The 22,130-nt window shown below is 35.5% G+C and overlaps 1 protein-coding gene across 1 annotated transcript; it reads left to right on the forward strand.

Moving 5' to 3' along the window:
• The first annotated feature begins 13,004 nt into the window (after positions 1-13,004).
• Positions 13,005-14,621, forward strand: LOC128558630 (uncharacterized). The gene is made up of 2 exons (XM_053548506.1): positions 13,005-13,710; positions 13,974-14,621. Exons 1-2 carry the CDS (start codon positions 13,500-13,502, stop codon positions 14,552-14,554), a joined length of 792 nt encoding a protein of 263 aa, XP_053404481.1. The 5' UTR covers positions 13,005-13,499; the 3' UTR covers positions 14,555-14,621.
• The last annotated feature ends 7,509 nt before the right edge of the window (positions 14,622-22,130 follow it).

Consider the following 22,130-nt stretch of genomic DNA (forward strand, 5'->3'; position numbering starts at 1 on the left):
CTGGTATTTTTTGCTCAGGTGAGTTTTTTTTATCACTCTATGTCCGGCGTCTGTCGTCTGTCAACATTTAGCTTGTGTATGCGATAGAAGCTGTATTTTTCAATTGATCTTCATGAAATTTGGTCAGAATGATTACCTTGATGAAATCTAGGCCAAGTTTGAAAATGGGTCATCTGGGATCAAAAACTAGGTCACTGGGTCAAATCAAAGAAAAACCTTGTGTATGTGATATAGAGGCTGTATTTTTCAATCTTCATGAATTTTGGTCAGAACAATTACCTTGATGAAATCTAGGCAGAGTTTGAAAATGGGTCGTCTTGGGTCAAAAACTAGGTCACTAGGTCAAATCTTGTGTATGTGATAGAGGCTGTATTTTTCAATTGATCTTCATAAAATTTGGTCAGAGTGATTGCATTGATGAAATCTAGGTCAAGTTCGAATATGGGTCATCTGGGTCAAAAACTAGGTCACTAGGTCCGATCAAAGGAAAACCTTGTGTATGTGATAGAGGCTGTATTTTTCAATTGATCTTCATGAAATTTGGTCAGAATGATTGCCTTGATGATATCTAGGTCAAGATCGAATATGGATCATCTGGGGTCAAAAAGTAGGCCACTAGATCAAATCAAAGGGAAACCTTGTGTATGCGATAGAGGCTGTATTTTGCAGTAAATCTACCTGAAATTATGTCAGAATGATTACCTTGATGAAATCTTGGTAGAATTTTAAATGTAGGGTCAAGAAGTAGGTCACTAGGTCAAATCAAAGAAAAGCCTGATGTATGCGATAGAGGCTGTATTTTTCAATTGATCTTCATGAAATTTTGTCAGAATGATAGCCTTGATTAAATCTAGGTCAGGTTTGAATATGTCTTATCTGGGTTAAAAAAGTAGGTCACTAGGTCAAATCAAAGAAAAACCTGTATGCAATAGGTGCTGCATTTTACACTGGATTTTCATGAAATTTAGTCTGAATAGTTGCCTTGATGAAATCTAGGCCAGGTTCGAATATTGGTAGTCTGAGGTCAAAAACCAGTTCACTAGGTCAAATCAAAGAAAAACCTTTTGTATGTGAGAGAGGCTGTATTTTCAACTGATCTTCATGAAATTTGGTCAGAATGATAGCCTTGATGAAATCTAGGTCAAGTTCGAGTATTGGTCATCTGGGGTCAAAAACTAGGTCATTAGGTCAAATCAAAGAAAATACTTGTTTATACTCAAGAATTTTGCTCCAACTTTAATGATAATTGGTCAGAATAATATTTTTCCCTGAAATCACTAGGTGAAACATGTTTACACTGTTATGGTGTGTTTCTCAGGTGAGCGACCTAGGGCCATCTTGGCCCTGTTGTTAGTCAGAAAGAATAATAGCTGCAGCTTTGAGACTTATGTTATGGCTAAGCACCCCTTGTGGAGGATATCTATTGTTTTTAGGGTCAGTAAATCAAAGGACAGGGTCAAAGTGATTTGAAGACCAAAAATTTCTGGACAGTAAGTCATAAAATATGATAGCTGTGGCTTTCAAAGTTAACACTTGACTATATACCATTAGGGGAAAATCCCTATTAATTTTTGGTCAGTGACTCAGAGGTTATTAACACTTGGACCTGACTCAATTTCTGGTAATTTTTAGCTCACCTGAGCACAAAGTACTCTTGGTGAGCTTTTAGGATCCTTGGATGTCCGTTGTCCATAATTCTTTATAGAATATCTCCTGAACCACCAAGCCAGTTTCAACAAAACTTTTCAAGAATGTTCTTTGGATGGTCCCTTTCGATTTCTTTAGTTCTAAGTCAGAATTCCAGTTGCCAGTAGGAAAAACCTCTTCTATGAGACAGTTGGCCAAATTTCAGAATAATTTCACAGCAGTATTTTTAAATGACTTTTTCTAAATTCCTTCGAACTCCAGCCTACATTACCCCTAGAAATCCCCACCCCTACAGTTGTTTTTTTTAGCTCACCTGTCACATAGTGACAGGGTGAGCTTTTGTGAACACCCGTCGTCCGTCCATCCGTCCACAATTTCTTGTGAACAAGATAGAGACCACATTTTGCAAGCAATTTTGATCAAACTTGTACAAAAGTTGTATTGGCATGATATCTCAGTTCCTTTCGAAAACTGGCCAAATCCCATCATGAGTTCTAGAGTTACTGCCTCTTAAAGGGCCAGAATTTGCTATTTTTGTGCGTCAACAATTTCTTGTCTGCATGATAATGGTTTCATTTATGATTTTATTTTAACCAAACTTGCACACAACTTGTACCACCATATGGTCTTGGTTCCTTTCTTGAACTGGCCAGATTTCGTAATGGGTTCCAGAGTTATGGCCCCTGAAGGGCCAAAATTAGCTATTTTGACCTTGTCTGCACAATAGCAACTTCATTTATGATTTGATTTTTACTAAACTTGCACACAACTTGTATCACCATAAGATCTTGGTTCCTTTCTTGAACTGGCCAGATTCCATCATGGGTTCCAGAGTTATGGCCCCTGAAAGGGCCAGAATTAGCTATTTTGACCTTGTCTGCACAATAGCAGCTTCATTTATGACTTGAATTTAATCAAACTTGCAGAAAACTTGTGTCACCGTAAGATCTCGGTTCCTTTCTTGAACCGACCAGATTCCGTTATGGGTTCCAGAGTTATGGCCCCGGAAAGGGCCAAAATTAGCTTTTTTGACCTTGTCTGAACAAAAGCAGCTGCATTTATGATTTGATTTTAATCAAACTTGCACAAAACTTGTGTCACCATAAGATCTCGGTTCCTTTCTTGAACTGACCAGATCCCATAACGGGTTCCAGAGTTATGGCTCCTGAAGGGGCCAAAATTAGCTTTTTTGACCTTGTCTGCACAATAGCAGCTTCAGTTATGATTTGATTTTAACCAAGCTTGCACACAACTTGTATCACCACAAGATCTTGGTTCCTTTTTTGAAATGGCGAGATTTCTTTATGGGTTCCAGAGTTATGACCCCAGATAGGGCCAGAATTAGCTATTTTCTGAAAATGTGTGAAAAATACACATTAAATGCTTAAACAAGTTGTGTTGCATATATTTTTATATTTGACCTAATATGAGACCATGAGGGAATATTATTCAACATGTGAATTCATGCACCAGAGTTTTGTTTTGGATTTCACTCTGCAAGACCAGAGGTATGACCCCTGACTTAGTCATAAATATATGTTAAGGGCATAAAAGTTTGCCTGACATAAATCTCAAAAAGTATTTGACATAGTCATTAAACAGTAGAAGATTGTTATATAGCATGTTTTGTTCTCCTGGGGTTCTGTTTGGCCATACCAGAGCTTTGGTCCTTGACTTAGTTTCAGGTACACATGAAGTGCTTAAAAGTTATGTTTGCCACCACAACCCACGCGGTCTATCAGTCAATCCATCACACAAAGTGTGATCTTGCAACAACTTTAAAAGTACAAGATACATGGATAGTTGGCAATATGGAAAATATACATGTCCTTTCATGTTGTTACTATGGCAGAAAATGTGGTTGCAAATATAACAAATGCTCTTTCTAGTAGAGGACTTTTATTGCTTGGCAATAGTCTTGTTCATTGTATTGCATGCACAAGTGACTTTCATTAAGTGATGGAAAAACATACAAGGTCAGTAGGTTTAAGTTCTTTAAAAGTGAGTGACTTGGTTCCATTTAGGGCTTTTGTTACTTATACATTTTCTCCTTTGAACTAGTAGTCAGAATTAAACTAAACTTTGATAGTAGCATCCCAACCTGGACCTCTCTCAAATGATTCAGCTTGGCCCCTTCTAGGGGCTGCCAAAGTTAAATTTAGAAAGAAAGCTTTAAACAACTTCCCATGAACCAGACAATTGATCGTCACCAAGCTTGGTCTGTAGCATCCTTGTATACTGGTAGTCATTTAGTTCAGCTTGGGCCCCTTTACAGAGCTAAAAGTAAAAAAATAATTTAAAGGACTTATAATGAACCACGTGATGTATCTTCCCAAAACTTTGTCTGTAGTGTCCCATAGGACTTCTTCTCAGTTTGTTCAAATTGCTCGGGTTGGCCAGTTTTAGGAGCCACTAATTTGAAAGCTAAAAATAGAAAAAATGTTTTCATGAATCATGTGATGGATCTTTACAAAACTTTCAATAATGTCCTTGTAAAGTCCTCCCTAAACTTTGTTCAAATAGATCTGCTTGGCTCATTTTAGGTTTTTCAAATTGTTAGACTCGTTCTCTATAGAGGCCACTAAAAATAAAACTTGAAAAAACACCTTAACACAGCTTCACATGAACCAGTTGAATCATACCTTCCCGTACCTTCTTAACCACGTGAAAGATTTTCATAAAACTAGCATCAGTTGTATACTTCATCAAGACAAGAGTGTACAACCCAGATCACTAACCCCAAGGTCAAGGTAACACAACTCAAAAATTCAAATATTTCAAATTTATATCAGTTCTATATGGTCTTGACCACTAAAAATAATTTCATAAAGCTGGCATCATTTGTTAATATCATCAGTGCACAATCCAGGTATCAGTATTCAAGGTCAAGGTCACACTTGAAGGTCAAAACTTATGATAACAACATTTTACATTCCCTGTCTCAAAGTGGCGTATGGGAGTATTAATCATCTGAAACTGAATGGAGACCGAAGCCAACAAACAGAAGAAGCGTGAATGTTATTTGTATTATATCAGTTATAGTTAAAATATTATTTTTTGTGATTTAATGACGAACATGATATAACGATCATATTGATAGTAAAATATGTCGCGGCTATACCCTGTGCTGGGCAGGGGGCATGGAGATACAACTCTTGATAGAAAGACTGGATCAAACCACAGGAGTCTGAAATTCTGTCAGTAAGATACACAGTGAAAACCGCTCAGATCATGTAACACATTTGTTTGTTATTCCCATATTACTTGACAGATTTAAATAAAATTAAATAAAAAGCACGGAAGACAGAAAAACCAGTGCTTTCCTCTGCACAAACGTCTGCCAGACTGAATCAATACTGTCTTCAAACACTTCGCCAAAATTCCAGTGTGCCCACCCGCTTAGATTTAAATAAAATTAAATAAAAAGCACGGAAGACAGAAAACCAGTGCTTTCCTCTGCACAAAACGTCTGCCAGACTGAATCAATACTGTCCTCAAACACTTCGCCAAAATTTCAGTGTGCCTGCCCGCTTAGCTCAGTGGGGAGAGCGTTGGTCTACAGCGGGGTCGCGAGTTCGATCCCCGGGCGGGGGGCGTATGTTCTACGTGACGATTTGATAAAAGACATTGTGTCTGAAATCATTCGTCCTCCACCTCTGATAATTCATGTGGGGAAGTTGGCAGTTACTAGCGGAGAACAGGTTAGTTACATGACTGAAATACTGTTGAAAAACGGCGTTAAACCCAAAACGAACAAACAAACAACAAATTCCAGTGTGTGCGTTATCTACACATTTGTCCGTGAAGAAGAGTTTGAATTTCTGTCAGATGGTTTTTTGCGAGGAAAGCACCTATTTTCCTGTCTTCAGCTTTATTAAGTGATAAGGAAATTTTACCTGAATCGTGCGATTTTCTTTGTAAGATTTCGAAAGTCACGTGAGTTAACCACCCTGACAATTAGTGGCATTGTTTCGTCTTGTTTCTATTGAGATATTGTCACGTGTATCTTTGACCACATGAATTACGTTGTAACGTACCTCTCACGCACAATTTTCCATTTAATTCATTTTAAAAGTGGATGGCAGTGTGATGTTGAATTGGATATTTAATAATTGAAAAATCATACGTATGTATACTGGACGCGTCTATTATGACGAGCAATCTCGCAGACACTCGTTACAAACATTTTTTCCCTGAAAAAGTCACGGTCAATATTTACTCTGTTACCTTGCTGAGTTCAGAAAAAAATTGTATCTTTTAATGGTTGTCATATGCGCGCTTCTAGCTCCTATTTGTGTCAATAAATCAAAAGAAAGACTAACAACATACACAACAACTGTCGTGTCCTGTTAAAAACTGCAAACAGCAACAGTTACATGACATAAATTACAAGATTCAATACATTGTGTAATAAATCTGTCGCGGACAACTTGTTTGATATTGCCTAAGGAGGTAACATCCTTTTTTGTTACTGTGTACCGAATTGCATGCCTTTAATGATGATAAGGACATCTTACCCATTGCGAATCTTCACTATTTTTTTTTTTTTTATTATTCTCATAAAATTTTAAAAGAAATAGATTGTTTACTTTCTTTTCTGATGTAGAATTTTTGAGAAGTGTATCTTTTGAAAGGAAAGTATTCTATATTTGCAGTCTGATATGGTTACATTGTATATAGAAAAATTCTCTTTCCAATACATGCTTATTATATGTTTACGATCGCTTGAAGAACAGTATTGGTACAGAATCCAGAAAAACAGGGTATGATTATTTACTGCCGCTACACAGCTGAAATACTGTGGAAAAAGACGATAAGACAAAATCGGTAGCAGAAAGTCTCAATTTTAAAAACGTTCATTAAAAATATTGTATTCACTGTCTTACGGAGCTATTCAGTCAAATTAAAATATAAAATTGTGTTTTCCCATGCTGGTCGGTATTCACTTTTAAAAGTTTTTGTTTCGAGTGTGTTTTTCGTTTTCCCTTTTTCATTTCTTTTTACATATTTCACGGATTGCTGTCATGTCTGTTGAGAATCAAAAAAATTGTTTGAGGTTATTTTTTTCCCGGGTCAGTACCCCCCCCCCCCTCCGAGACGTTTTAAAAAGCTGCCCCAGGTACTAAAAAGGCTTGCTGTGCGTTATTTAATTAAAGTTAATAACGGGAAAATGTAAAAATACATTAAGTTTTTTCCCACGATTTGTTTAATTGTTTTCGGTTATAAAGTTTTATTACAATGACAATTCCACAAGTTTACAATGTGCGGCTTTTTTTAAAAAAGGGAAAAATGGAAAAGATGTTCTGGAGCGTCCCTTAAACCCCGACAGCATGTTTTACCCCCCCCCCCCCCCCTGAATTAGCCCAAGGGGTTATTGATGAAGCAAAGAAATAAAATTCGGCTGGGCCCGGTCCCTCTTTTGGAAAAGAGAGGGCCCCCCTTTAGAATAATCGAAGTCATGTGTCCTTACTGTTCAAATAAGTTAAAATCAAATGATATGTGTGGTTTCTTTTTTTGTTTTGATTTTGTTGAAACAATTCAAAAATGGCGCTTTATAAAAAAACAAAAAAAAATATGGGGAAGTTTATGTGCTACGAATAAAAATACATTATAAATTTTCCTTTATTGGTTGTTTTTTAAAATCGGAAAAGGCGATACAATGTACGGAAGTATATTCATTAAAATTATAAGAGATCCAGAAAAATTGACTTCTACTTAAAAAGCCGAATGATTTTAAAAAACTCTGTATTTATTTTTCCGGTATTATCCTGTTAAAAATTTTCTATCATTTTACTAAATTGGGAAAATTAGACATAAAAGTACTAAGCAATCAAATTTGAAATTTTAAAACAGTCTTTTACAAGGAGGAAATAAATGATTTGGGGTTTTACGGCGAATCGACCAAAGGCCTATTCCCCCGAGAAAAAGTTAAATGAATTAAGTTTTTGTAAGCATTATAAAACATTACAGTAAAAAAGGAAAACATATATAGCGTAAAAGACAATTGCAAACAAAAAAATGTAAACATGAAAATAAAAATCAAAAATTCAGATTTTATATTTTTTTCCTTTTTGTTTCAAAAATTGCAAAATTTTGTCGGCAGGATTGTTCAAACAACTCTTTTAACATTCTAAATTTTTAGTATGAATTGCGCTGTGGACGAAGTCAAAAATTTTGTTTTAAAATTTTTTAATGGGAAAGCGGTTTTTGAATGGTAAAACTTTCGGTTGTTTCATTTTTTCAAAAGATACGAATGAGTTAACCGATATTACCTTTTTCGACAACGAGAAAGAACAACCCCCCCGGGGAACAGTCTTTTCCCCGGGGCCCATTCCCCTAAAGTAGGTTTTTTTTCCGAATTTTATTGAACAAAGCATTTTTCCCATGAAGAGCCATCGTATATGGAAATTTCATTTAGATTGATTTAATGAAAGTGATTCTTTGCTGCAGTATCCAACTTTTTCCATAAAACCAAAGTAGGAACCCAAAAAAATTTGATGGAGTTTTTAAAAGTGTTCAAAACCCCTGAGAAGAATGTTTTGATGAGAGGATTTTCTGTATAACGATTGTGTATGATTGTAATAAGAAAGTGAGTGGGAAAAGATGATAAATTTTCTTCATTATTTTCTGAAAAAAAAATTAGGGCCAAAATCAATAGCTTTTGCTTTGCTGAAAAATAGTAGGTTATTTGGCAAACGTAACTTGATTGATGTAGATGGTAAGGGCCCCGGGGCCACATCCAACCTTTTGAATTCTTTTGAACCACTTTTAAAAATTGGAAAAGATTTTTGTAAGTGATTTGATTGTTTTATTTAGACTTGATATTTCTGGGTTTGTTTGACTTTTTAAAGACGGTTTTTTTAATATCAAAAAGAACTGTTGGAAAAATTGAGTCCATGGTGGTGTATGCAGAACTAAATTTCTTTTTAAATAAAAATTCAAATATTTTTCCGTCATAAAAATTATTAATGCGAAACCCAAAAAGGTTTAATTTTTAGGTTTTTTGTCATACAACGGGTATTTGGGGTTTAAATATGTTTTTGAGCGGATTAGTTTTGTTGGCAGTCCCCTAAAGCAATGCAAAAATAGTTTTCCGTTGTGTAAAGGGGGGTTTTCATTTGCTTAAACATAAAAAGCTTTCAAAGGCGAGTTCAAAATGCGCCAAGAGAAAAATTAAAAAAGACCTTTTTTTGGTTTGTACCCCAACATTTGAAATCGTTTTTGGCCCGAACCATATACAACACAACCCGTAATCTAGTTTGGACCAATCAAATCTCTAAAAGTCTTAAAAAAACCTTGCGACTTTTCCCAAAATCGTTTTAAAATTCCCTTTAAAAAATTTCAACGATATAAAAACATTTGGCTTCGGTTTTTTATGTGTGGATAAAAAAAAAGCTTTTTATCAAAAAAACCCCAAAGAATTTTGTTCTCAAAACGGGTATTTTTGCCTTTTAGAAAAGTCAGGGTCAAAATGTTGTTTCCGTAATTGCAAAAGGGGACCACTGATTTTTTTGTTTGGGAAAAATTTAAAACCATTTCCATGGCCCAAGTTTGAATTTGTTAAACCTGGTAATTGGCGTTCAATCGTAGGGCTATTTTTTGAAAAAAAACCCATATTGAAAGTCTCAACATATTAAAATTTTCCCTGGTGACAAAATTTCACAATATTATTAATTTTGATCAAAAAGTGGACAGAAAAAAATAGAACCTTGGGGAAAAACTCCCTGTTTTGCTAAAAAGAGTCAGAAAGGGTAGAACCAACACGTACTTTAAATTTTGCGATCTGAAAAAATTGCGTTAAAAGTTGGAAGGACGACCTTTTAAACCAAGTGTTAAGACATTCAAATCCATATTTCCATGTAGTGTCAAGGTTTTTTCAAAATCAAAAAAGACAGACACAAAATGCTCTTTTTTTAACAAATGCATCACGAAAAAAAATTTTCCAGTCGAAAAAAGATGTCAGTTGTCTGCGCTGTTGCGAAAAACCCGTTTGAATTTTGAAATTAGCCTTTGAGATTAAGTAAAAACTGTCTAGAAGATCATACGTTCAGGTTTTACATAAACAACTGGTAAGGCAATGGTTTAAATTACGGGGGTTTTGTGCATCTTTCCCGGGTTTTGGTATGGAATAACTATAGCTTTCTCCGGAAATCTGGAAAAATCCCATTTTTCCAGTATTTTTTATAAAATTTCCAGTAGGAGGTCTAATAATTTTGTGGTAAAAATTTTTTAAAAGTTTATATGAATTTGGTCCCGGGCCCGCGCGGATCGTGACATTATCTAAAGCGTCAAGCAAACTGTGAGTGAAAAAGTTTTTTAAAATTTTATCTTATTTGAATCAAAATTTAAAGGTTTTCTTCTTTTGTCGATTTTTTGTTTTTTTAAAATTTTTTCTAATGTTTTAAAGTTTTTTGAAAAAATTTTACCAAAGGTTTTGGGTTTTTCCTCCTTTTGATGAATAGCGGTCTGACTTTGTAAAAAGGGAAACATTTGAAGATTTTCCTTTCCATTATTTTGCGAACATTTCCCAACTTTTTAACGATGACCTAGAATTAAGTTTTTAAAAAATATGAATGCCCGATTTTTTTCCTTTGCTTTTTTTATAGTTTGCGAGCTTTTGTCTCAGAATCCTAACTGATTTTAAGTTTTTTTCGTCGGCGATATTGAACTTTTAATGCCCGCTCTGTTTTCGAAAAGCAGTCTAAAATCATATTATACAAGGCTTATTTTTTATGTTTTCCTTTCTTGAAGTTTAGGAAGGGCTTGTCAGCAATATCGGCGAAGAAATGAAAAACCCATCAAAAGGAATAAAAAAAATTCTCAAGCAAATCATTTTTACCAGCGTTTCAAATTGTTTCCCAAACGCTTTATTAAATTTTAAATATGAAAGGGTGGTCTGAACCGATTGAAATATTTGAAATAATAAATTTGGAAAAAAGGTCACTACCATGCAAATCATCCCGTACTTTCCATTCAAAAAAAGAAAAAATGTTTGGGGTTACAAATTTAAAACAAGCGAAAAAAGTTACCCGTTGCGGTGAAGATAAGTTTTGGATTTTCATTTAATAAACAGGGGGCATTTCTTTTAATTTAAAAATTTTAATAAATTTTCCTCTTTTTGCTGTCAGAAAACCCCCGAATTCATGTGACCATTAAAATTCCCTAAAACAAAAATGGTTGTGGTAATTTTTTTTAATAAAAAATCATTAAGTTCTTCAAAAATTTTGTTTTTTTTTTGGGAGGTATGTAAATGAACAGATAATAATCGGTCGTGTAATGTTACGTTTATTGCAACTGATTGGATATTGTTTTTTGAACAAATTTTCTGTGCGGCATGCTTTTAATAATAATAGATGTACCACCAGAAGCTCTTCAGTGTTAGTGTTTTGAAGTTACCATGAAAATTTTTGAAAGCTATTTGTCCGTTCCTTTTAAAAAAAAGTTTTACTAAGGCCCTAAGTGAGGTTAATTTTGATAAGGAAAGGGGAATTTTTATATAATTTGCTTTAAGTCCCGGAAATTCAGGATAATTTATTTCCATTACAATGGCAAACAAAAATTTTAAACGAAGGAAAAAATTAAAATTTTTAGTGTTGCATTGTCAGGAGGGGAAACCCTTTTTATTTTCCCTCCTTTGTGTGGTTTTAAATGGGCGGGGGAGTAATGGCGGATCGTCATCATCTTCCCCCGTTACCCCGGGTTTATATCATGGGGAAACCCGGGTTTTAGGTTTGTATGGGAAATTTGATCCCCTTTTCCCAAAAACCCTCTTTTCCAAAATCAATTTTTTGTTTGGGTGTTTGACCACCCCGTTGATTAGGTTTTATGAAACGTTTTGTCGTGCGAGGCCCCTACCTGAAATACTTGGAAAATTTTGTATGCGGGGGGGCGGTTGGTTTTGCGCTGAGGGTTTGAAGTTTAGATGCCTTGAAGGTTTTGCTGGACTTTAGGGTTTTCATTTGGGGACAGAAAATTTGAGTTTGGGTTTTGTTTAGCAGTCATGAATCTGTTTTTGGGACAGGCATCAATGCACTGTGTTGATTGTAGAGCAGATTTAGTATTGATGAAAAGTTTGGGCGAGGTTGGAGACGTAAAAATTTGGGTTGGCAATTTGTCTTGCTTCTGGGGAAATCCAATGCCCCGTGGAATTTTCATGAAGAAACCTTTCGTTTTTAGTTTGCAAAACACGAGATTGGCCGAATGTGGCCCTTGCAGTTCACACAAGAAAAGGACGACCCAAGTGTCGTGGGCTGAGAATGCCCCCCTTCCGATTTTGGGCAAGTGAATGCTTTTCAATTCTTTCATTGTGCCCAAATTAAAACAAAATGCTTGAAGGGATTTGGAAATATAGTTGTAACTTTTTGATGGGGGGTCCAACTTTAGATGAAGGGAAAAAACGGAGTCCAATGTAAGAATAAAAGATTTGGTGAATTTTTTCCTAATCGCTTGATTTTTTTTCTCTAGCAGCAGTGACATGTTTATCGAAAGGCCTTTCAAAATTCCGTCCCCGAAACCCCTGCAAGGCAGGACAAAAGAAGACCCCCTTGAGGTGTTCAAGTTCGGTGTGCAAAGCACTTAATGGCCGGTTGTAAAATGAAGTTAAGGAAAATAAACTCGTGAATGTAGGCTTTTTCAACTTCAACAAGAGACACCAGTTCGCAGTTTTTTGCCCGTTTTTTGGGACACCAGCAAAAACCTTCGATGGTTTTTTCAAATTTAAAAGGCGAAAGGTTGAATTTTGAATGGGTTTTGTTTTTGATGAAACAAAAGAAATCGCGGAAAGCCCTGTTTGGAAGTGTTGGTCGGTGGGATTTACCTTCCGTCCGTCAGAACTGTTTTGGTATGCGGCGTTTTATTTTGGTTTTCCATATTAAATGTTTTAAAAATTTGTCATCGAGCCCCCACCCGCCGCGGAGTCCAACAAGGGAAAATGAAAAAGAGCGGTATCCGTCAACATGTGGGATCTATGTGATATATCGCCCGGTATTTTTAATTTGTTTTCACCAGTTGAAAGCAGAAAAGCAAACATAGGATTTAAGGATTGTACTCTACCCAACCATTGGCCCAAGCCACCCCCTTTAGGGAAAAATAGATGAAGTTTCATTGAAAATATTTGTTAAATAATTTTGTGTGAACGTAATATGAAGTTTTTTTGAGCGCGTAAAATGTGACAATACGCAGAGAAAAAACAGGTTTGGGGTAAAATTTTTTGTTCAAAGTTGTTTTGTGAAAATATAAAAATTTCCATAAAGATGCAGTTTGAAATAAGCAAAAAGAAAATGTAAACGAAAGGTGAGTTTCTGGGTTGGCATGACTGCCCATTGATCGATGGGCCCCAATACGACCGCCAGAACGTCTACAACCGAATTAGAGGCCAAAGATGTGTATTGGCACCCACATCCCGGAAAGAAGATGCGCACATGCAAACAAGTACGCATCATCTCCCCGGGATGCCATGGGGCACCTCAACATCCAGGACCCTCCTCTCCGGCTTACGGGCCGCCATCCACGGCAAACAGGTGGCTCCATTTTCGGGGGAGTCGTACCCCTCTGCATGGAGATACAGCTAGCATTTTCTATCCCCCCGCCGGCAAGGGGCGACAAGAGATGGAACAATCGTTTACAGACTGTCCTAAATATCTACACAGGTACATATAAGAAGAACATAATGTCAGTGTTACTGATACAGCTATTATAAAGCTGTTTGTAGTTTCATTTACATTCAATTATTTTCTTTTTTCTATTGTTAAAAGAAACTTCTTTAAAATGTATGTTTTGTTAAATGTAAGAACTGTTCGTAAGACAGCACGCTCGAACTTTCTCAGAGTAATGATTCATGGACACCATTTTCTATGAATTATAACAATTATTTTCACCTACCAATTTATTTATCTTCATGCTATTTTCAAGGTTTTTCTAATTACTGCGGATTTATGCATGTGGAATGTGCACACACCCATCCTGTTATGATCACGTTCCTCAGGCTTCTGATGATTGACGCTGAAAAATCTAAATCAGAAGGTTTGGAAATGCACCAGATTGTGATTGACATAAACGATACTGGTAAAGTATGATATTATAATATTTCTTACTTTTCGGTCATCATGTTTGTCTTTTCTCGAGAACAAAAGTATCAAAATTACCTGTTAAAATTATCGTCTGTCAGTTCCGTATCAAGGAAGTATTATAGAACACATGTTGAAAATTACTCCTTTTTCAAATAACGTAAGCTGTAACACAACATATTTACTGTTGTAAACATTTTAGAAGTATTTAAATAAAGTTCCTTTACACGGGTAAATACATATAAATGTGGAACATTTTAGAAAATCAACAGAAACCCAGCATATCTAAATCTAGAGCCCGAGCGAGATGGCTTTTGTTATACACCTTACATAATAATCCGACGATACGAGTATACAGAAAAAGATACCTAGATTACGTGAAAAGCATGCAAGAGCGACTGACGAGAAATTATAAACTTAACACAACCGCAATGGGAAATTTAGTGAAAAATGTGAATAATGTATTCATAAACAACGACAAAGATGATATTGCTGATACTGATGAGACAACAAATGCACATGATAACTGGAATGCTTTGTTTGCGATGCATAAGTTTCTGCAACAAATTCAAAAAGACGTTGCCAAAAAGAAAATACCTGCAAAGGTATGTGACGAAGAAAGTGTCCAAATGAACAACAGAAACACGAAACATGACGACAAGGTGAATGATGTCAAAGATGACAACTTAAGTTCAGATACTTCAGATGTTGCGTCAGGTACTAGCAAACAATTCAGTACTGACAAGAATGTTCATACTAAGTCAACTAAGAACTTATGGAAAAGAGGGGCCTTTTTGTCGTTGGCAAACAAAGATACAGTGCATCCAACATCGGAACTATAACTGAAATGTAGTCCAATCTAAATTTGAATACAATACCTAAGAGGGACAAATATGGTCTTCGTTTGCATATTTTTATTAATATTCAAAAGATATAATACATTGCAACTGTTTCCATTGCACCTCCAAATGCTTTTTCACATTTTAACATGTGTTACCGTGAGAATAAATTCAATTGAACTGAATAGTAGATGTATTAATGTATTAACAGGTACAGATATATGATAGTAAGACTATACATTATAATGTTATAAAAGTGTACAAAATCAGCGACTTTGAACGTCAGTAGTTTTAAGCTCAATCATTTTTGCGCATATTTATTGTTTATGTAAAGGTTTATACAAAGGTAAGAGATGCGTATTTACTAGACTTCATATTCCGAGTGTATGTGTATTACATGTTATTGACCAAATAATATGCAGTCTTTGAAAGAATCCCTTCTTTAGACTGTCTTGTAACGTTTTATTTTTCAAAGCACCATTGTTTAATTTTGTTTAATCATAAACAATGGGAAGTAGTGCTGATTAACTTTCTAACTGATTCTTTCTTCTTCCCCTTTTTAAAATATGAATACTTCACGTGTACATTTTAGAAGAGGTCAGACTACAAACTTGCTGTGTCTGAAAAATCTTGTACGGTCTTCCTAAAAAACCCAGTTTCGAACTTGGCCTATGAATCATCAAGATAAACATTCTGACCAAGCTTCATGAAGATATGGTCATAAATGTGACCTAGAGTGTTAACAAGCTTTTCCTTTGATTTGACCTGATGACCTAGTTTCTGACCTCATATGACCCAGTTTAAAACTTGGCCTAGAAATCATCAAGATAAACACTCTGACCCAGTTTCATGAAGATAGGGTCATAAATGTGGCCTCTAGCTTGCTAACATGCTTTTCCTCTGATTTGACCTGATGACCTAGTTTTTGATCTGACATGACCCAGTTTTGATCCAGGCCTAGAGATCATCAAGATAATCATTCTGTGCAAGTGTTATCAAATCACCCCGCCCGTTTAGTTCAGTAGGTAGAGCGTTGGTCTACGGATCGGGAGTTCGATCCTCGGGCGGGGCATATGTTCTCCGTGACTATTTGATGAACGACATTGTGTCTGAAATCATTAGTCCTCCACATCTGATACATGTGAGGAAGTTGGCAGTTACTTGCGGAGAACAGGTTTGTACTGGTACAGAATCCAATAACACTGGTTAGGTTAACTGCCCGCCGTTATATGACTGAAATACTGTTGAAAAACGGCGTTAAACCCAAATCAAACAAACAAACAAAAGTTATCAAATCAAAGCATAAATGAAACCTTTATATGGCTGAAAGGGCCAAAATGGAAACTTTTGCCCCTTTCAGGGGCAGTAACTCTGGAACCCATGATGGAATCTAGCCGGTTTTCGAAAGGAACAGAGATCTTATTGTGACTTAAGTTGTGTGTAAGTGTGGTTAAAATCAAATATAAATGTCACTTCTATCGTCTTCACAAGATAAAAATTACCAAATTATGGCTCTTTTCAGGGGCCGTAACTCCGGAACCTATGATTGGATCTGACAGATTCATCATGGAATCCAATATTTATTGTTGTTAAAGATATTTTACAAGTTTGTATCAAATCAAACCATAAATGAAGTCTCTATATGGCTGCAAAAGCCAAAATAGCAAATTTTGACCATTTAAGGGGCCATAACTCTAGAACCCATGAAGGGATCTGGTCAGTTTTCGAAAGGAACCGAGATACTATGCCAATACAAGTTGTGTGCAAGTTTGATTGTAGTCGATTGCAAAATGTTGTCTCTATCGTGTTCACAAGCCAAAAATAGCAAATTTTGGCCTTTTAAGGGGCCATAACTCTGGAACCAACGACATAATCTGGCCAGTTTTCAAAAGGGAACCGAGATATTATGCTAATACAAGTCGAGTGCAATTTTTATTAAAGTTGATTACAAAATCTGGTCTCTATCGTGTTCACAAACCAAAAATGGCAAATTTTGGCCCTCTCAGGGGCCATAACTCTGGAACCCATGATGGGATCTGGCCAGTTTTCGAAAGGAACTGAGATATTATGCACATACAAGTTGTGTGCAAGTTTGATTAAAATCAAATACAAAATGTGGTCTCTATCGTGTTCACAAAGAAACTGTGGACGGACGGACGAACGCACGGACGAAGGGCGATCACACTACGTGACAGGTGAGCTAAAAACCAGGCATTTGTGTCTTCGCCATTGTTTTTATAGGACACTGCAAATATCGTATTTCGAAAAAAAGACAACACTATTAACGATACATATTTATATAATTATTTATTTATTTATGTTCAATATATAACATGATATAAATTCTTCTTTCATTGTGTCAAATGTGCTGTTTTTTCCCCAATAACCTCCGAAAATTTACTCTTTCTTCAGACGTCTTTTAACCAAGTCGACTATGTCTTTGGTGTTTATCTGTTAAAAAGAAGCACACTTTTTACAATGTTTTTGCTATCCGCGTTTTTATCCAGTATTCCAACTAAAATTATTTTAAACGTTACGATTGTACTTGGGTACAAAAATATTGCTTGATTCTGTGACTCTGAAATCCATTATTTAGATTTGGGGGAAAAAACAAGAACTAAAACGGAGAACACAGTCAAATCGCCGTTACAGAACTGAGTATCATACTTGACATCGTTTGATTAACGTTGTTTTTAACAAATATTGAACGAATTACTCTTCAAGATTTTTTTTATTATGGATGTCACGTAAAAAAAAGTTTGAAGTTATAAACTGCCAAAGTTGATCCTTTTAAGAGCCAATAAGTTTTAACGAGGGTTGTCAACCAATCAGTCAAGTAACCCGATACGTACAGAAACGAACTTTTTGCACACCCTTTACATCTAACACAAACAAAACGTTGAATAAAACGAAACACAATAACTAACTGAGAGGCTATTAATTCAAATACGTGTTACATGGAAGAGAAATATCCTTCAGAAGTTTAATAAAACAACCTAAGGCGGTTACTTTATACAGTTGAATTTCGACTTAAAAGGGTATTTTGTGCACCGATTTTCAGGACGGGACTTGAAAATGTCACGTGGTAGCTCTGATATTGAGATAAGCGAGTTCGAGGTACCGAGCTTCAAGTGAAATATTTATAGGTTATTAGCTTTGTATCGGGAAATATGCACGAGTTCTTCAGCGGAAATACTGCGCGACTTTATGAGCGCAATATTCTTTCGCTGAAGAACAAGTGCATATTTCCCGATGCAAAGATAATAACCTTTTTATTACATACGCATCTACACGTATAAATATAATCATAAGTTTATTCAATGGCCTGAAAAGAATTGACAATACTAAACTAAATAGAAAAAAATAGTGCAACAACACACACTGGATTACGTCACGCACCCGATATGATATTCATGCTGTTCGCTGACGGTTTCTCCAATTGCAATAGGCTTTGAAAGCAAACAACATGGATCCGGACTAGAAGTCGCAGCTGCGCAGGCTGGTCTGGATCCAAGCTGGTCGCAAATGCGCTATGTTGGTTTTCTCATGGTGCGGCTCATATGTTTCATATAACTTTAAGGACAATTTGTTACTGACCTATCTCACAGATCTTGCCCCTCCATCCTGTTGACCATTGGCAAATGAAAGATCCCTTGGTATTAATGCATTTTCCATCATGTAGACAGGGGTTTGTGACATTCAAACATTCATCGATATCTACAGAAAAGGCACAGTTTCATCAACATTTAGCGAAAGTGGAAAAGTACTTTATAAAAACTCTTTGACGTCTATATGAAAGACGTATTGAAACAGAAGAAATAAAACATTCATTGACTAGTGACTGCTGATGCCTGTCTGGAGGAAAGCCAGCATGAGAAAGTATAATTCAAACATTTACTGACGTCTAGCGGAAAGGTATGATTGAAAATTAAAATTAAAACATTAATTGAATTGGGGTAAGGGATAATAGTAATATATAATTCAAACTTTCACTGACGAGCCGATAAAGTGTATAATGATAAATTATAATTCAACGATTCATTGACATGTAGACGAAGGACATAATCTAAAAGTAGGGACTATAACTCAAATATTCACTGACGTCTAGAGGAAATGCACAATGGAAAATTATAATTCAAAAATTCATTAATATATATATATACAGAGACGGTATAATGAAAAATATTGAAATGCTAATTGATACGCTTCAAAATTGCATATTGAAAAAGGCATTAGCAAGAATAAATTCACCGCCAAATAATATTAGATCTATATCGTGCAACAACATGTATTCAGATTGGCATCGAGTTTTACTGACGTTCTCCGAGAGGGCTGACAAAATTCTTTGAAAGATAAACATCATTTAAATAGAGACGTAAAAGTAAACTGAGTAATTATGAAAAAAACATTTACCTATTTCACATATTTGGCCAGTCCATCCAGCATTGCAATCGACACATTCGAACCCACCAATCAGGTTATTACATGTTCCACCATTCAAACACATGAGGTCCATACATTCATTACGGTCTAGAAAGGTGATAAAATAGTTACACTTTAATGCATTACATTTCATCAACAGCTACAGTAAATCAGAAAGTTACGTCAGTCTCCGGGTTTAGTTTGCAAAATGGTGTTTTTGCAAACTCGATAACTTTCTTGGTTAGTTTTCTTTGATTTAATGAAATGACACAAAACATAGATACACTTTAAAAAATTTTAAGTGCTTACTCATATATCATAGAACAAATCTACGCGGGATTTTTTTTTCAGCGTGAGTTTGTTTCATCCTGTGGGATTTTTATTCTCTAGCAGTAATATTCTCCCACTTTATCTTGATACTTCTGTTGAGTTGCTTTATTAATATCATTCTTAGAGTCAAATAGAATGACATCTTTACAGAAAATAACACTCAATGCCCAGTTTTTAATCACCCTAGAAAGAAATTCAAACACAAAACGTTGATATTGAAGTGAACCTGATTTCTGTTTTCAGTAATGAAAAACGTTGCAAGATATAAACTAAAACTACAAAATGAAGAACATAAAAGTACCTTTCTGACAGTCTTGACCCTCCCAGAATTCCTTGCATTGGCACCTGTAGGACCCGTCCGTGTTAAAGCACATACCGTCATGTAAACATGGATTCTGTTCACATTCATTTGTATCTGTAAATCATATCATTGATTTGAAATTAAGTTTAAATTTTACCAGACAGGCAATGGTTAACAGATATAGTTCATTTTGTGCGATAACAATGCATATACAACAGCGCAGGTTACTGTGGTAACTTTTTTCTGCACTATCTATTTTTGGTAGGATACGAGAGTGATTTCTTCATTCGTTATATGTTCGCTATGATTGTTAATCCTTTGCAAAAATAATTTGCATTTTAAAGTGAACACGTTGTTTGGGTAACGAGTTATCCTGAATCAAAAGAAATAGTAAGCATTTAATATTCTGTATTTTCTTATGCTTATATTTTCACTATATGATATACTTAAAGCAGCCGGTGCATAATATCCCGTATAAAATGAACATACCATTTCTGCAATCGACGCCTGTTCTTCCAGGTGGGCATTCACATTAAAATGACCCGATGGTGTTGATACAGGTGCCCCCGTACAGACAGGGACCCAGTTCACATTCATTTACGTCTAGAATGAAACAAGTAAACATTAAATAATTTCGGAATGTTAACAATACAAACTAGAACACAATTTGTCTCACACCCTTACGAGGAAATTAACGTAATGATAAAAATAGAAATGTAATCTTCCTGTCCTCGAAAAATTGCCATTTTGCTTTAAAGGAATCTTACGCCGGCAAAATTATATTTCTCAAGAACAAATCCAGTCAGACCGAGTCTGCTAATATTTTATTTGGTTGCCTTCTATACGGTCAAAGCTTTTTCCTACATACAATTTTTTGTATTTCATTATTTATCACAACAACAGTCTTTCAATGCCGTGTTGTAAAAATCTCCTCATTCAAATTCAAGTGTTCTGGGGCTTTGTCAAAAAATTATTGCCAACAGCTCAGGGCTTTCTCACATGTGCTGAATAAACTCTTGCTACATGGTCAGCTTTGCCAAGTAAAGTGTATATGACAATCTTGCGGCAAGTTCAGGGCTTTCCTAGTTTCATCAAGTTGTATATTACATGCGAAAATCTTGCAGCAAGTTTACGACTTTCCTGGCTTCATAAAATATATTACATACGAAAATCTGGTTGCAAGTTTCAGGGTTTTGTATACTTTACCAAATAAATTATATGCTGAAATCGTGCAACAAATTGACGGCCTTTCTAACTTTGCCAAATAAATTACACAGCGAAATCGTGCTACAAGTTCATGGATTTCTCAACGTGGCTTTCTCATCTTTGCTACGAAACTGTACTACAAGTTCAGGAATTGCTCAAAAATTGCTCATCTTTACCAAGTAAATTGCATTCGAAAACCTTGCTTTAAGCTTTTTACCAAGTAAATTAAGTATGAAAACTTGCTACAAGTTCAATGGAATTTGTGGAAATAAATAAGGATAAGATAATTACCGTTTTCACAGTTTGGTCCAGTGAATCCCTTTGGACATCGACAGATATAGGAACCTTGAGTATTATCACACGTTCCTTCATTTAGACACGGCGTGTCAAGACACTCGTTAATATCTTAAATAGAAGAACCAAAGACAAAGATAAACAGCACCCTCATATCATGCACTGATATACGGCATACCATCCTATTACACATTGGTGTGTAACTGAAAGACATAAACCAAAAAACGTGGCATCTATCATTCTAGATAAAATTACGCCCACGTTGCTAAACCGAAAAACAAACGTAGCATCTATCATTCTAGATAAAATTAAGCACACGTTGCTAAACCGAAAAACGTAGCATCTATCATTCTAGATAAAATTAAGCCCACGTTGCTAAACCGAAAAACGTAGCATCTATCATTCTAGATAAAATTAAGCCCACGTTGCTAAACCGAAAAAGGCATCTACACTTATAAATATAATGTAAATATCATAAATATGTTCAATAGCCTGAATAGGACTGGCAATACTAAACTAAATAGAAAAAAATAGTGCAACAAAAAACACTGAATTACGTCAAGCACCCGATATGAAATTTAGACGTCAGTGTATGGAAAAATATTGACGTTTCCGGTACCAGTGTAACTTAACGGGGAATAGAAATGAGTATGTAATAATATAATTTTTAAGGTTTTACTTACTAAATTATTCAATGGTTTCAAATTGTATCTTTCTTATTAAATTTAGAAAGCGTATATCGCTATAGGCTATACAGTTTTGGACATATAACACAACACCGATCGTATCTCTAACGGCTACAGAAAGAAAAAGGTCCTACGTTTAAATCATTGCTTACATGTAAAGGAAATCTCCAATACCAGTTTTACTGCATTTCATACGCCATTCCCTGCTGCTTGAGGTCAGGTATTTTTGAGAAAAATTTCATAACCATTTTGCATAGATAATAGGATATGACCCCTAACACTATAAAAATTCATCATGGATCCATTAACATCTTGTGGTTTTCGCAGTTAGAAGTATCGG

Source organism: Mercenaria mercenaria, chromosome 7 (genome assembly GCF_021730395.1).
Source record: "Mercenaria mercenaria strain notata chromosome 7, MADL_Memer_1, whole genome shotgun sequence".
Classification (NCBI taxonomy): Eukaryota; Metazoa; Mollusca; class Bivalvia; order Venerida; family Veneridae; genus Mercenaria; species Mercenaria mercenaria.

Coding starts and splice junctions, on each gene's coding strand:
- LOC128558630 (XM_053548506.1), top strand. CDS start 13,500: ATGAATTATAACAATTATTTTCACCTACCAATTTATTTATCTTCATGC. Junction 13,711..13,973: donor GATTGACATAAACGATACTG/GTAAAGTATGAT, acceptor GGAACATTTTAG/AAAATCAACAGAAACCCAGC.